Source organism: Artibeus jamaicensis, unplaced genomic scaffold (genome assembly GCF_021234435.1).
Source record: "Artibeus jamaicensis isolate MK-2021 breed Jamaican fruit bat unplaced genomic scaffold, CSHL_Jam_final contig_2259, whole genome shotgun sequence".
In the NCBI taxonomy this organism is placed as follows: Eukaryota; Metazoa; Chordata; class Mammalia; order Chiroptera; family Phyllostomidae; genus Artibeus; species Artibeus jamaicensis.
In genome coordinates, this window is record NW_026521468.1 from 4,559,017 (window position 1) to 4,575,199 (window position 16,183).

Consider the following 16,183-nt stretch of genomic DNA (forward strand, 5'->3'; position numbering starts at 1 on the left):
CCGCAACCTGAGCCCTTGGGGACTCACCATCAGAGGCCCACTTTCTGAGAGTTAGGAGTGGCCAGCACAAGGACAGCTCCGCTCAACTCTGTCGCGGACAGACTCCATCAGGTGAGCAGCAACTGAAGCCACTGAGGAGCATTCAGACCCCACAGAGTCTGTTGGCCGTGAGAGGGGTTAGAGGGATCAGGGCTCTTTTGGGGGAGAGTGAGGAACAACTTGCAGGAAGTGTCCACTGCATTTCTAAGGCTTCCAATCAGCACCAGTAAAGAACACACTTCCTTGCATTGCACCTGAGCACTTGCTTTTCACGCTCCTCCCAATTGTCTCCAAATGACTGAGTGGCCCGGCCAAGGTCAAACAGCTAGTGAGTGTCAAGGCCAGAACCTGAAGTACGGATGGCCCAGCCTGCTTTCCAATTCCCCAGTGTTGTTCATGACCCATAGCACAAATCAGAGGGATTCTCTAAGGCCTGACTATTCTGCCTGTGGAGGAAGTGGCCCCGCCTTCCCTGTTCCCATCCTGGGCGGAGCAGTGTGGGGTGGGAGGAGTTTCCAGGGGCTTCCCCAGAGGGTCAAGTTCAATAACCTAGAACTCAGGAATAGGTGAGTCTTTGGACAACCCGGTGGTTGAGTGGGAGACTTTCTAGAAAGGCCCAAGGCTCTCAAACCTGTGTGCCGTATGGTCAGGTCCAGTGCCTGGCAAGGGATGTAGCCCAACACAATTGCCATCAGGACTTCCTCCTGCTTTGCGATGAACATGCTGGCTCAGTAAAGACTGGATCCCATCAGGGGTGAGCGCTTTGGAGCCGGGCAGACCAGCTCTGCCACTTGCTAGCTCTGTGATCTGGACACGGCCCTCGGGGCATCTCTGAGAATCAGCTTCCTCCAGAGTGAAATGGAGATTTTATGGTCCACTCAGAGGGCAGTGGCAAGGGCTGAGCAAGGTAATGCCTAGCACGTCCTCATTATTCAGTGAATGAATTCTTAAAATAAAGATTCGGCTTCTGGACAAATCCCCTAGAACCCCTCCCCTCAACCAGATCGGGAACCTGGAGCCGTGCCCCTCCAGGTGAGACCCACGGAGACCGGGGAGCAGCAGCCAGGCGAGACCCCTCACTGCACACTCTCCCTCTGTCCCCACAGTGGCCGTTACCATGGAGATTGTGTATGTGTATGTGAAGAAGCGAAGCGAGTTCGGCAAGCAATGCAACTTCTCCGACCGCCAGGCAGAGATGAACATCGACATCCCGCCCAACCCGGAGCTGGCCGAGCTGTACGTGGAGCGGAACCCCGTGGACAAGGGCATCCAGTGCTCCACCAGCATGTCAGAACACGAGGTGGGTCCGTGCCCCGGGCCTGGCCCAGGCCACTCCAGCCACCTGGAAGCCGGGTACAGTAAACCGCTGTGTGTGCTGGAAGTGGTGGCCAGGGGCAGACCCAGCACCCAGCAGTCCCTGGGCCAGGCGAGTGCCCGTCAAGATGCTCTCTCTCCCAGGGCCTCTGGCCTCCCTTTTAAGACACTAGAGTCATTTTAGGCATTCGGTACAGGTGGGAGAGGTTTCTGAGCAGTGGCGTTTTATTTTACTATTATTTTTTTTTAGAGAGAGGGGGAGGGAGGGGGAAAGAGAGGGTGAGAAACATCGATACAAGAAAGAAACATTGAGCGGTTGCCTCTCGTACACACCCCATGGGGGCACCTGGGGGCACCGGACCCACAACCCAGGCACATGCCCTGACCGAGAATTGAGCCAGCGACTTTTTGCTTTGCGAGGCACTGCCCGACCAACTAAGCCACGCCAGCCGGAGCGTGAGGACGCGGAGATTTCCGTCCACAGGCAATGCCCAGCTGAGAAAGGAAAGGTTGCCCTTGGAAGTTCTGGTCAGAGGGGCCTCCGGGACAGGAGAACTGGGTCACGTTGCTGATCAGTCTCCCGGCGAGTTCCCCGCCTGTCTGAACCAGGTGGTCAGCTCCTGGTTATGTGGGGGGCTGCCGGGAGAAAATTAGACGGGAGGAGATAACCCATTTACTGCGCCCCAGATCAGCCGAGTGAGAATCAGAGCTCCGCTTTAATCAAAACACTCAGTGGACGGGTAAAAGATTCCGATGAGTCACAGTTCCAAAGGAACAAACACAGTGTGTCTCAGGGCTAATCGCTGCCACGGGGGACAGGGCAGTCTTGTCCCTGGCGTAGAGATGGCTGCCACAAAGGCCACAACATGTTAGGGTCTCCTGTCAGCAGCTCTGCCCTGCGAAGACGGCCAGCGTCTGTGACAGCGGGCCCCAAAAGGGACAGGAGAGGGAAGTGACAGCCGAGGGGGCATGGGGTATCCGAGGGAGGTGCCGGAAAAGTTCAGGAAGCAGAGAACGGTGACGGTGGCCCCGTGCTGTGGATGTCCCTGATGCCACCCTGATGCCACCGACTTGAGCACCCCCAGCATTTTAAGTGGTGAAATTTATGTTGCAAATATGTTGCCGCAATGTTTAAAGTGGGGACCAGGGGAAGAAGGCGCCCTGGGAAGTGCAGGGGTCAGAGTGGTCTCTGCCCTCCTCCCTGCCGCAGAGAGTGGGCGAAGCAAGTCCAGACTCCTAACTGTTCCTGCGTCTTGTTCCCGTGACATGGTAAACAGCAGGACGGAGAAGGAGAGTCCCTTCTTCCTCCTCCGGGGTCTCACAGAACACATGGGTGGGGTTCGGATAAAGTCAGAGGTGGGTTTTCCATGACCAGGGCATCAGTGGCCAAGCTGCTGGTTCCACACAGTAGCGCGTTCGCGGTTGCCTGTGACCCCTGAGGACCAGCGACCACCTTCCCGGTCCCTGAAAATCGTGTGGTTTTGGCCAAAGACACTTCTCGGGTCCCTCCCCGGGCACTCAGGGCTCCGGATCCTGGCCTGCAGAGGTGGCTGAATGCCCACACCCGGGGTGGGCGTGCTCACCCGGGGCTCTCCGTTCAGGCCAACACAGAGCGAATCGAGATGGAGACACGGGGTGTCAACCACATGGAGGGGGGCTGGCCCAAGGATGTGAACCCCCTGGAGCTGGAGCAGACGATCCGCTTCCGGAAGAAGGTGGAGAAAGATGAGAACTACATCAACGCCATCACGCAGCTGGGCTTGGTGAGGCCCTCTCCAGCTCTAGCAGTCGGGGCCGCTGCCGCCCCTCTGCGTCCTCAACCACGTGCCAAGCCCTGACGTGCCAGGGCCTGTGCTCAGCCCTTGCGGCTACTCGGGAACAACACAAGCTACGGAGGGGACCTCGTGGCTGGGAGCAGGCAGACAGTCCACCACAGCCCACCTGAGGGGAGGGCAGGGAGGTGCAGGGGCTGAACAGGCTTTAGAAGGGGTCTGGAAGTAGCCCCTTGGGGCAAAGAGAACCCAGAGAACCCCGCCCACCAGCTACCTACCAGTAGGGAACTTTCGTTCATTCGACACATTTGGTCTGAACTTCTGGAGCCAGGCATAGTAAGAGAGTACAAAAATAAAATTCGCGTACATCCTCCTCCAAAGAGTTTATAATCTGCCAGAGGTCAAAGACAAATGCAGAGAGAGCACCACAGAATGCAGAAAGACAGGCTGTAAAAGACAGGATGACTGGCCATTTTGCCCCATAAGGAGAGAGAGCTGGTTTCCTGCTGTAGGGATCAGGGAAGGCTTCCTGGGAGAGGTGGCACTTGAGCTGGGGCTTTGCCGTGATGGCCATTTGGAATAATGGGGAGGGCTTTCTGGGCGAAGGAGCCAAAAGATGGGTGCTCTGGACGGAATCACAAATACTTCTCTTTGGCTGGAGCCCCGTATCTTCACCCTGTTGTCATTGTCCCCAAGGACAACATTCTTCTCCTAGTTGCCTCCCCCCCTGAAATTCCAGTTTCCAATGCCATAAGTATGCCGTTCATGTCCTGGGTGTATATCTGGGCTTTGTACCTAAAAGATAATATTATTTTACCGCTGAGAATCAATTTCCACCCCACTGGGGGTGATACTGCCCCATGAAAATATGTGGGCTGGCAGGCGGGGAAAGGACCCCCCTCTACTGCTAAGAACCCGGTGTGCCCCTCAGATCATGGAGCACTGCATCAAGCAGAACAATGCCATCGACATCTACCAGGAGTACTTTGTTGATGAGGACACAGTGGAGGTGACAGAAGAGGCCCCCTCAGCTAAAACCATCAATGTTTTCAGGTATTTCAAGAGTCAGGCCGGTGCTGGCCACCCCCGTCCCCTCTGCGGGTGGGTGTCCCCAACCATGATTCCATAAGCAAGCTGGAACTTAGTATGTCCTTTCCATTGCTATTATCAGCCTTTATTTATGGCTCATATAAGTGGTTTTCTGATTCAGAAAGTCTTGTAAGCTTGTTTTTAAAACAAATTTCTCTGAGTGAATGCTTAAGTGTGCTCAAATATGTTGGAATGTTTTTAAGAAAAGATTCAGTAAGACACATGGGGAGCCTTTCGCTGCAGCTTCCCGCCCTTTGCTCACCCCTAAAGGGATCCCCAGGAGATCAAGAGGTCGGCCACACACCTGTCCTGGCACCCTGATGGCAGCAAGAAGTTGGCGGTGGCCTATTCCTGCTTGAATTTTCAACGGGCGCCTCAGGGCATGAGCTATGATTCCTACATCTGGGACCTGGGTGAGAACCGGAAAGGCTCAGTGGCCAGGGACAGCTGAGGGCAGCAGGAGCGGAGAGGGCTGGGGGGCCCCAGGGGAGGGGCCGGGGGCCAGGAGGAAACCTCTCATCCATCCCCGTGGGGGTTCAGGCCCGGCCACGAAGCCATATCAGAGAAGCGGGTAGCCCCCTTCATCTCCAGGTCTGTACGCAGGTCGTTCAAGACCAGACCCCACAAAGTCCCGATTCTGGGAGCCTGAAGAGCGAATCAGATAGAACACCTGGCAGGCTGAGAAGGGGCCCAAGGTGGGGGGAGGGGGCTCACTTCCGTCCTGCCTTCCCAAGTGCTGGTCCTTAATTCATGGCCAATAGGAGCAGGCTGCGCCCCCTTCCCCAGCCCCCCCCCCCCCGCAGAGCAGGGACCTTTGTTGACAGAGGGGCTCACTCCGAGGGCAGAGCCTGGCACCTAGGGTCAGTTCTGGCCATGGGGCCTGTGGGGGGAGCGGCCAGAGAAAGGCTTCCAGGCCCCCCTCCTGTTGGGCCCCCGTGTTTCCCTTTCCAGGCCTGGTGGGATATTCTGGGAGTCCTCCCCCCTGCTTTTCAGAAAACCCCAACAGGCCTGAGATTGTCCTGAAGCCATCGTCCCCTGTCATCACCTTGGAGTACAACCCCAAAGATTCCCACGTGCTCCTGGGAGGCTGCTACAACGGGCAGATCGGTGAGAGGGGCCGGGTTCTTAACCGCCAATTGCCTCGGTGAAGACCTTTCTCACTGGGCAAGCTCTAAGTCGAGTTGAATAGACAGCCTTGCGTGTGGGGTCTTGTTGGGGCAGGGGGCACCAGGCAGGTCAAAGAACAATTTATTGGACAGGAGACCTGAGCGGGCTCCAGCCCCACAGCGCCCCCTCCTGGCTGCCGGGCCGCAGTTGCCCCAGGAAAGCAGGGTGTCCTTTTTCAAGGCTCCCGGGAGCCGAGAGAGTGGGGTTCTAAGTAGGGCAAGTCAAAATGCAACAACACTCACTGTTCTTACCAAGAGTCAGCTGGTTTCCTTGAAACAACACTTTTTGGATTCCCGAGAGCCTTTGCCAAATTTCCAGAGCTGTGAAAAAGTCGACTGCGACAGTTTTCGCTAGTGTTCTCACTGCTTCTATGGAAGAGAAGGCTTTCGGAGGTGCTCACTCCGCTGTCGATGCTGCTCCCACACCCAGGGAACCGAGGCTTTGGATCATTAGTGGAATCAGAAGAGAACCCCCGCCCGCCCTCCACCCCCCCCCCCACGCTGGCCCTGGAGCAGCCTAACCCTCGTCCCACCCCCATCTGCACCCCAAGCCAGACTCAGTGGGCGTGACAGGGCTCCCCACCCTCCTGCTTGCACAGCCTCTTGGCCTCCCCTCTTCCTTCGGGTGGGGGGGGGGTAGGAGCCAGATCGGCTGGGTCCATTCTTCTCAGAAACAGTCTGTGACCCGCTGACACCTCCGATCTCCCTCTCAGACCTGCTGCCGCCGTCCTGGGGAGGCTGCCAGGGAAGGGGACGGATGTAACCCTCCCTGCCCCGGCCCCCGGGTGCCAGGGCTCTGAAAGCCAGTGCTGCTTTCCTTTATTCAGGAGCCCTGCCTTGCTCATTCATCGCTCTCTCGGTGGCTGTCACGCCCACCCGGGGCAGTCCCGGCTCCCAGGCTCCACTGCCTGTGAGGACCACCGGAGCAGGACCCACCCTCCGGCTCTCCTTTGCCCAAGCAGAGCAGGCTCCACTGAGAAAACCCCCTTCCGGGCCAGGCAGGTGCCAGGCAAATGCTCTAGACTCGGATTCCATAAATCAACACTTAAGGATCAAGTACTTTCGTGGTTTGTTCTACAAAGTCGGCTTTCCTAGAAACAGCTCTGAGTGACGGGGTGGGTCCTCGCTGTTCCCTTGTGGGACGAGAACAAAATCTATTATGACAAAAAGCGGATAAGCTTCAGTGTTTTTCGGGAGAGCAGGAGAGAGGCTCACTAATAACGGGTTGCAGTAAAGGGCGAAGCTGCCTGTGTGAGTTTTATTTTCCCACTGGAGCAGCAAAGGCACAGAGGATAAAAGGAATGAGTTTTTGCAGCAGGAGAGCTTTACCCAAAGGCGCTTCTACTTTCAGGAGCTTCTCCTCGTGGTGGAGACTCTCCTCTCTCTGCCTGGCTCACTCCATCCCAGGCTCTTCTTCAGTCTTAGTTTCCTCTTGCCTCCTCCAGGAAGCTTTCCTGGACCACCCCCTTGTATCCCCCACCAGAGAAATTGCATCGTGGGCTGTATTTGCAGGTCCCCTTCCTGCCTCCCAGGGACAGTGCCTGTGCGGTTCCCAGTGGCTTTCCAGGGCCCAGGGTGGCACTCAACACGTGGCAGGGGCTCAGCAGAATGAGCAAAGCGTGCCCTCTGGCAGTCTTTCCACAAAGGTCATGTGGGGGCTTCAGGGGCTGCCAGGAAACTTGGAGGGTTTGAACCCAGCCCTGGTTCTAAACACCCACATTTCTGCCAAACCAAGAGCAGCAGCGCCCCCTGAGCCCTTCTCCCCGCACCAGGGAAGGAAGCCTGTGCCCCCGTTCACCTGCCCCTCCTTTCCCTCCCCACCAGCCTGCTGGGACACCCGGAAGGGCAGCCTGGTGGCCGAGCTGTCCACCATCGAGTTCAGCCATCGAGACCCCGTGTACGGCACCATCTGGCTGCAGTCGAAGACGGGCACGGAGTGCTTCTCGGCATCGACCGACGGACAGGCACGGAGGGGCGGGTCCTGGCAGGCCAGGCGCTGTAGGGGTGAGGGAGTGGGGAGCAGTGAGTTACCGGGCTCCCCGCTGGGGTGGCCAGGGAATGTTTTTCTTTTGCCTCTTATTTTTAAATTGAAAAATAGGCAACACATGCGCGGGGGACGGAACACAACAGGAACAAAAGGGCAGGCGAGCCTCCCAGGTGCCCTCCCAGCGGGCACCCCCCCCCTACAGCATCTTCATCAGCCTGCAGGGGTGTCTCTGCCTACAGAGGCAAACGCACCTGTCGTCTTTGCCTGCTCTTTGCACACCTTACGTGTGGATCTGCCCTTGGTGTTCTTCACTGAACAGATCTTGGAGAGGATTGCATATTTCGTAGAGCGCTGCCCTGGCCGTTTAGGGACCGCCTTGGGTGTGGCATCATTTTTCTGAGTGGATTTCAATACCTTGTCGCCACCAAAACATGTAACAAAGAGTGATGCGCAGGTGCATGGACAGCGTACGTTCCTGGCAGTGGGGTTTCTGGGTCAAAGTGCAGGCGCATTTGCAGGTGCAAAGTGCAGGCTACCTGGTGGGGAGCCTGTGAGAACAGAGATGCCGGGGCCCACGCCTGGTGATTTGACTCGGCAGGTCTGGGGCGAGGCCCCAGCATGTGGATTTTATGACGCCTGTGCATGACTCTGATGACCAGACAGGTTTGGGACTGTGGACCAGAGGAGTCACTCTCAAAGCATGTTTGTCTCACACCCTGTCACACACCTTGATGACCACAGAGTCAGACGCCAGGGGTTTAGAGGAGGTGGGGGAGACGTAATAAGCCAAGAGAATTGGAGGACCTCAGGTCTCAAAGCTGCCCCACCCCCCGTCAATCAGGTCATGTGGTGGGATATTCGGAAGCTGAGCGAGCCCACTGAGGTGGTGATCATGGACATCACGAAAAAGGAGCAGATCGAAAATGCCTTGGGGGCCATCTCCCTGGAGTTTGAGGCTACTTTGGTGAGTGTCCCTTCCTCTGTCTTCCCCTGTTTCTGTCACCTGTCGCCAGGGCAGCTGGAGCCCAGAGCAGGCTGTGGCTGCTGCAGCAGACACCTGGACCTGGGGCTGCTGCTTACCTTGCTCCTTGCAAGAAGCATCTTCCTAGAACTGGGGTGGGGTCTTTACAAGGACTTGCCAGCAGGGGGCAGCAGAGCTTCCTGAGGAAGGAAGCCGTCCTCATTCCCAGAAGTCCCTGGCTAGTGGCTGGGCTGGACAGAAGGCAAATTGTCAGACAGGACCAGATTCCAGAAAAGCCCCTTCTATGTAAGAGGACCGCCGAACCAACATCAGGAGGCCAGGCGCTGTCTTGGCCTTGCGTGAGACCCCGGGCTGGTCAGTTCACTTCCTGGAGGGACGTGCTTGGCAAACCACAGCACAGGCATGATCACGGAATTCAGTGGCTGAGATTCCAACAGTCAAGACCAAAGGTGAACGGCAATGGGAATGTGTGAGAAGAGGGGAGCTTCCAGAAGCAGCAAACGGGGACTCCCTCCAAAGTGGGTGTGGGGGGGGCAGCTTTCTTTGACAGCTCTTGGCTTGGGCTGGTTCCTGTTTATGTCTCAGTGAAGCCCTGTCCTGGCTGCCCCCTGGAATGGTCACTGGTTTGCCTTTGGTTCCTGCGACAGCATTTCTTAGCCCTGGAGAGGCGGAAGGGCTCCGGCCTCACCCTTGCCCTGGGAACCCTCCCCCAAGGCTGGTGGATGAATGCCCGTGGGGTGAGGTAAAAGATGGCTTAACTCGCCCCCAGCCCGGGGCACAGGGGGCAAGGGAGGGAGGACTCAGAAAACCATTCTGTCCTGGGACCAGGCATTTCTGGGCCAAGAGCTAGATGTAACGATTACGCCGCTACTAGTCCCCACGTCCCCCATGGCTGGTCACCAGTGGCACAGTCTGAGCTGGACACTTGTACTGCCTTGTGGAATGAGCTTGTAGAATCGCCTGTGCCTGTGTTGGGAGGTGAAGTTGTTACCCCCAATTGACTCAGAGAAGCAATGAGTTTTCGTGAGGTCAAGTCATATGCTATAGAACAGGAAGCCGGGCCACCACCCGGGGCTCCGACCCCACGGCCCAGACCCCCCCGTGACCCCACTGCTGTCGGAAGCTGGAGGCGTGAGGAGCCATCCACGTGGGGGGGAGCTCATCTCCCCTACTTGCCTGCGGGCGCCCTGCAGTTGCCTTTATTACTTACTTTTCAGGTCCTCTCAAGCCAAGTTTCTTCATTTTCCTTTGACCTGCGCCCCCAACTTGTAGCTGTCATTTTTTTTAATTGTAGTCAAAAGCACCGAACCTCAAATTTACCATTGCAGCCATTTTTAAGCGCATACTCGGTCCCGCACTTGTAAAACAGCCACTCCCCAGCGTCCCCTCCCCCAGCCCCTCTGCTTCCTATCTCTGCAAATGCCCCTCCTCCAGGCACCTCACTTAAGTGCGCTCAGTTGGGTGTTTGTTCTTTTGTGACTGGCCTGTTTCACTCGGCATAAGGTCCTCGCGGTTCATCCACGTGGCAGCAGGTGCCGGGATGTCCTTCCTTTTCCAGGCCGAGTAATTCTCCATTGCACAGACAGGCCACTTTTGGTTTCACATTCATCTGTCGCTGGACGCCTGGGCTGCTTTCCCCTCTGAGCACGTGAACGGTGCTGCCGTGAACTTGGGTGCCCGGCGTAGTCCGTAGCTTCAGGGAGATGCTATTCATTTCATCGATTGCTCTGCCTGTAAATAGGCATTCAGGATCTGTATGAGAGATACTTCGCGGACACCGTGGTGCAGCACGGAGAGGGCTGGGGATGAGTCCTCAGAGCCGGAAGAGTCAGGGTGGGGCTTCACTAAGCACAGGGCCCTTGAGCAGGTTCTCAAGAAGGGTGACGAGGCTGGGAAGTGGGGGCAGCCCCTGAGGTGCAGGCGGGACACAGCCTGAGCAGAGGCTGGAGCTGCAGACGCGCCCCAGAACCTGCTGGCCGTGCCGGCCAGGCCTGAGCTGGTGTCCCACCGAGACTCCACCCCTGCCACCCCCTCCACAGCCAACCAAGTTCATGGTGGGCACCGAGCAAGGCATCGTCATCTCCTGTAACCGCAAGGCCAAGACATCGGCCGAGAAGATCGTGTGCACCTTCTCCGGCCACCACGGCCCCATCTACGCCCTCCAGAGGAATCCGTTCTACCCGAAGAACTTCCTGACCGTTGGTGACTGGACCGCCCGCATCTGGTCAGAGGAGAGCCGCGAGTCGTCCATCATGTGGACCAAGTGAGGGGGCGGTTTGGAGGTGGGAGAGGGATGGTGCGGGAGGGAGGAGGGACAGAGGGGGCAGCCCAGCCCAGGAGTGACCTGAACACTTGTGTGTCCACCCAAAAAGGGGAGAAGACACCCAAGCTCGTGCTAGGAAGTGGCTTCATTCAGGCACTTTGCAAAGGGGTACACTGCAGACCGCCTGGGTCGGCGATGACAACAGCCACGGTGAATTTTTGTAGCCGGCAGGACAACGCTAGCAGTAGGGTAGCTTTGTACTCCGGTCACCTCCTCGTTTGCGTGAGGGAACCGAGCTGCAGGGAGGCAGAGCCGCTTGCTCCAGGTCTCCCGGTGGGTGACCACAGTTTGCTAACCCATTTATGTGGCGCCCGGCGGACACCTGGGTTGCTGGCAGCTCCGTGTTGTTGGTTGTTTCGACTGAAGATGCTAGGAGCTCAGTGCACGGTGGCGCGGTCCGGTCTTGCAATGAGCAGCTGGAGGTGGGGGAGGGGCGCTGCCCAACTCAGGTTCTACGTTATTTATTCAATCATTTACTGGATCTGTAAACAGACATTCAGGATCTTTATGGCAAAATGCCCCATGCGCACATTTTCTGAGGGACCCCGCACTGTTTTCCGCAGCGGCGGCACCAGTCTGCATTCCCACCGACGGTGGAGGAGGAGGGTTCCCTTTTCTCCACACCCTCGCCAGCACTCGCCTTCTTTGGCTTATCTAACAACAGCCTTTATAACCGGCGAGGTCCAGTCTGGCTCTGGTTTTGATTTGCATTTCCCCGATGACTGGTGGTGCTGAGCTCCTCTTCCTGTACCTGCTGGCCATTTCTGTGCCTTTTTCAGAGGGATGTCTGCTCGGGTCCTTTGCCCACATTTCCACCAGGTTCTTTCCCTTGCGTTCAGTCGTACGAGTTCCTTATAGACTTTAGATAGTAACCCCTTACTAGAGACATGGTGTGCGAACATTCTCTCCCCTTCCGGGGGCTGCCTTTTCATTTTGTTGACCATTTTTTCCTTTGCTGGGCAGGAGCTTTCAGTTTGACGTCCTCCCTCTTGCTTATCTCTGCTTCTGCTGCCCGAGCTTTTGGCGTCGAGTCCGAAGAGTCGCGGCCGAGACCAGTGCTGAGGGGTTTCTTCCCGGGGTTTTCTCCTGAGAGCTTTGTGGCTTCGGGCCGTGCATCTCAGTCTTTACTTTGTTCCACGTCAGTCTGTGTGTGTGCTGTAGGATGAGGAGGGTCCAGTGTCCTTCCTCCCTGCAGAAAGCATGTCAAATCGTGGTCACACCTCGTGGGAGGTGTAACCCGCCCCTGGTCCCAGTGTTAGGAACTCTTCCGGGCGTCTCCCTCCTCCAGTGAGTCTCAGCACGCAGGTGCAGCAACACCTGCCCGTTCCCTGGGGTTGGCTGTGGACAACGGCCAGCGGCCAGCCTGCGGGAAGGGCGGAGCCCTTTGCAGTGAGTACAGCCTATGAGCTGTAGGTTGGCAAAGTCAGACACAGGAAAAGGACGTCCTGGCCAGCACGGAGACCCTGCAGCCCAGGAGGGGCTGGGCGAGCAGAGCTGTGGCTCGGCAGCCTCCCCGCCCCTCCCAGCCACGGAGGTCCCTGACTGCTGGCACCGCCCCCCCCCCCAGGTACCACATGGCCTACCTCACCGATGGCGCCTGGAGCCCCGTGAGGCCAGCGGTTTTCTTCACCACCAAGATGGACGGGACCCTGGACATCTGGGACTTTGTGTTCAAGCAGTGTGACCCTGCCCTCAGCCTGAAGGTCATGTGCACCCCCTCCCCTTGTGTCCAGGTCCTCAGGCCCTGGCAGCATGGGTGACTGACTGCGAGGCTGAAGGGGGAGATGAGGGTGTGGGGGGCGAGGTGGAAGATGAGGCTGGGGCGAGGGGTCAAAGGTCCCGCCAGCCAGTCTCAGAGTGTGAACTTTGTCCTGCGGCGGGTCATGGAGTCACCGTGGGTGTCTGAACGGGCCTCTCCGGGAGCCAGGGAGCCAGACACGGGCTTGCTCTGCTCCTCCGCCTCCTCAGTGGGGCCGCCCGGCCCTCCCTGCAGGTGTGCGACGAGGCCCTCTTCTGCCTCCGGGTGCAGGACAACGGGTGCTTCGTGGCCTGTGGCTCCCAGCTGGGCACCACCACCCTGCTGGAGGTCTCCAGCGGGCTCTGCACACTGCAGAGGAACGAGAAGAACACAGCGACCTCTGTGAGTGCCCGGCGCCGGCCTGTGTCTGCAGAGTGGGCGGGTCGGGGGGCACGCAGGGCCGCTCCCCCTCACCGCCTGGGTGGACACTCTGGGGGTGCAGCGTGGCCTCCTGAAATGAGCACTGCACATGGGTCCAGTCGGGGAGGGGATGTCGGTCTGAACCCTCCCCGGCTTGGTCACTAAGTAGTGAAGTGGCCTTGGGCCAGTCACTTCGCCTCCTCAGGCTTTAGCTTTATTTGACTGGCTCAGTTTGTCCAGTTCCAGGCAATGTATAGGGTCCGGCCCAAATAACGCCCCTTTTTTATTACAAAACCGGAAGCACGTGACTGTGTAACTCGACAGTATCACACTCAAGCGCACCACGTGGCATGTGAGGTGCGATGGCCAAGGGGCCGTCCACCTCGTGTGAGACACTCACGTTCCCTCCCAACCGCACTCACACAGGCCTTCCTTCTGCCGGATGCTGCATATTTTTTGCAGCAGAACCCAGCAAATGGAGGCTTCGGAGGCTGCCAGTAGAGGGGACAGGTGGCAGGGGACAGGTGGCAGGGGACAGCCCCCGGGGGTTGAGATCCATCACTACACCTCGCCCTGGCAGGGACCCCGGGAGGCACCCCCACCCCCGGAACTGGGCGGAACATGGTGCTGAAAACCCCAGTGTGGAGACCCGGGGGGCCTCCCGGCTGTGCCTGTGATGCGGTCCCACCTGGGGCCAGTCCTTCATGTTGTACGAATGCGGAAGGCATTCTTCACGCCGTTCATGTTCTTGGAGCCCCTTGGAACTGAGTGACCGGTCATCCCCACCCCCACCTTCCGACCCCAACATTCAGCCCTCTGCCCTTCCTGTTAGCCCTGAGTCCAGACCCCTTTGGAGGCTGCTGTGAGCACAGCGAGGAGAAGCCAGCCTGGCCCCCGTGCGGGGACCCCTGGCTGCCTGCCTCTTCCCACGGGCCTCTCCGTCCCTGCATGTCCCAGATATTTGAGCGGGAGACCCGGCGGGAGAAGATCCTGGAGGCGCGGCACCGGGAGATGCGGCTGAAGGAGAAAGGCAGGTCGGAGGGCAGGGACGAGGAGCTGCAGGAGGAGGAGACGGCCGTGGACCTGGACGAGCTGGTCCGCAAGGCCGAGGAGGAGTTCTTCGACATCATCTTCTCCGAGCAGAAGAAGAAGGAGGCGGAAGCCCTGAGGAAGGCCAAGCTCGTAAGGGCCTCCGTCGGGGCCGCGGGGGCGGGCGGGAGGCCTGGCGCCGGGCTCTGCCCGTCCGCTGCCCTGCTGGGCGGCCTCGAGCACGGAGCCTTGTCGGATGAACCTTGATGTGTCCGTTTGGCCAAGGGGAGGCCGACATGACTCCTTCCTCCGGAGGAACCCTAAGCCTGCAGACGGACGCCAGCCCCGTGAGGGCAGGGGCTGAGCTCCATGCTTGTAGAACCCTCCTCTCCACCCCCACCCCCCCTCCCCCAACCCCACGGTGGGTGTCTGGACCGTGTGCAGGACCAGGCGAGTGAGGGTGGGGGCTAAGGGAGGTGCAGAAAAGAGGAAGCCTTGAGGCCCCGCGAGGCGGGGCTGTGACCTCCTGGTGTGGCGGACATTCTGGTGTCAGGGGTGTGACCGAGCTGAGCTCGGTGTCCACGGCCCGGCTCTGAAGCACTTCCTGCCTGTAACAATCAGACTGGCCACTTCCCTTCTTGGTCCCTCATTTTCATTCGGCAGCTGAGGAGATTAGCTCTGAAGGTGGTGTCTGGTCACCTTCCAGGCCCTCTTCCGCACCAAGGGACAGAGGAAGGGAAGGACATTGTCGTTCTGGGCCACCGCCTTGAGAGACCCACAGACAGGGTGCCAGGATGGGCGGGTGTAAATGAGGGGCGCAGAAGGGAAAGAGCTCGGGAGTGTGCGTCTGTGTCCGCCTTTGTGCACAAGACCAGGTGCACCTTTCGGGGGTGTGGCCTAGTGTGGCGTGAAAACAGAGGACCCCGTGTTCAAAAAGTCTTGAGAATGGCAAGACAGTGACAGATGAGCTGTAAAGCAAGCGTGGGACCTCAGACTGTGTTCTCACACTCTCTGTGCCTCAGGGGTGGGACGGGGTGCTCCCTCCATGTGCGGCAGGGGTGAGACTGGACCGTAGCCCTGGGCTCTCGGGCACCCCCCCGCCCCGGGCTGTCCGGCTCTCCACAAGCCAAGGGTGACACTGGCCACCTCCCATGGTGCAATGTGGCTCACAGACACGGTTCTTGGGGCTGGAGGTCCCAAAAGGTGCCCCTCACAGGAGGGGTTAAGGTTCACCGAACTTGGCCTCTCCTTCCTCTGCAACCTCCCTGCTTCCGACTCGTGGTCTCTGAACTTGGCCAGCACTTTGGGAGTCAGGGCTTAGAAAGCACCGCAGGGTCCGTAGCTTGCTTCCAACCCCAGCCACAGCCCTGTGAGGTGTGCAGGTGAGGGGACCCAGGAGGCTCAGGAGGGGCAGGCTGAGGTCGCCCAGGCAGCAAGCGGCAGAAGCAGGACTTGCACCTGGGCCCCCACTGTACCCACCATGCATGCCCGCCTGGCTCTGTGTGGACACCGGCCCTCGGACCCGGCCCCATCCCACTGGCTGCTTTTGGCCTCGGGGCTTAACTGCCAGGGCGCAGGGCAGGCCTGCCCTCACACATGATTCTGCTCTGTCTCTCTCTGGCAGCAACGGCCAAGTCTGAAGCCTGAGGAGGAGACAGAGGGAGAGGAGGAGACGGAGGGACAGTCCCAGGCAGAGGGAGAGGATGAGCCGGAGGATGAAGGGGACCCTGAGGACACTCCAGCCTGAAACCCACATGGGTGCCTCCGTCTCCCACCTCTTGGCATCACCCCCATTTTATAAGTGGGGGGCTGAGCTCCTTAAAGTGTCACTGGGGGAGGGCAGGGGGAGCGAGAGGGCCCTGGCCCGGCTGCCACGCTCGCCCCACAGATGGCTGGCCCATGCTGACTCACTGAGCCTGGTTCCCAACGACCCCTTGGAGCGCTGGGACAGAGCTCGTCCCTGTCCTGGCCACAGCAGCAGCTCCACCTCAGGTCTCACCAGCCTCTCCGCCTGGCCCCCCACGTCCCCTTCAGCTTCTCAAGGGCCACCCTGGTCGTTTCGCTCCACGAGCTTGCACGGCCTCCCCTGGGCTGGTCACGGCCACGCAGACCCTCGGACGGACCTGGGGCGGGGGGCCGTCCTTCTCCTGACCCTCCCCGTCCACATGTGACCCGGGAACAGGAGGCCCGTCCACTCTGAGATGTCTGTCCAAGCAACGCCCCTGGTCGCTTTACCTCCAGGAGGGTCCGACAGGTGCACGAATCCGGCTCCGTCACCCTCGTGCTCCGCAAGCTTTCTGTTGCCTCCATTCTTGTAAATTAAA

At 58.9% G+C, this 16,183-nt stretch overlaps 1 protein-coding gene across 2 annotated transcripts; it reads left to right on the forward strand.

Annotated features, from left to right (window-relative positions):
- Window positions 1-1,156: 1,156 nt before the first annotated feature.
- Window positions 1,157-16,183, forward strand: DNAI2 (dynein axonemal intermediate chain 2). 2 transcript variants are annotated; one of them, XM_037167310.2, is made up of 12 exons: window positions 1,157-1,339; window positions 2,955-3,116; window positions 4,057-4,178; window positions 4,485-4,627; window positions 5,208-5,321; window positions 7,205-7,344; window positions 8,209-8,331; window positions 10,389-10,612; window positions 12,240-12,375; window positions 12,666-12,812; window positions 13,788-14,012; window positions 15,484-16,183. In XM_037167310.2, exons 1-12 carry the CDS (start codon window positions 1,157-1,159, stop codon window positions 15,604-15,606), a joined length of 1,842 nt encoding a protein of 613 aa, XP_037023205.2. In that variant the 3' UTR covers window positions 15,607-16,183. The 2 variants fall into 2 exon arrangements, with proteins under 2 accessions (XP_037023205.2, XP_053517244.1); XM_053661269.1 differs by having other exon boundaries at window positions 15,520-16,183.

What these genes read in the sequence shown, in the direction of transcription:
- DNAI2 (XM_037167310.2), top strand. Translation starts at nt 1,157, where the DNA reads ATGGAGATTGTGTATGTGTATGTGAAGAAGCGAAGCGAGTTCGGCAAG. An exon ending in TCGTCCATCATGTGGACCAA is followed by an intron (nt 10,613 to 12,239) that starts GTGAGGGGGCGG and finishes CCCCCCCCCCAG; the next exon opens with GTACCACATGGCCTACCTCA. An exon ending in ACCCTGCCCTCAGCCTGAAG is followed by an intron (nt 12,376 to 12,665) that starts GTCATGTGCACC and finishes CCCTCCCTGCAG; the next exon opens with GTGTGCGACGAGGCCCTCTT.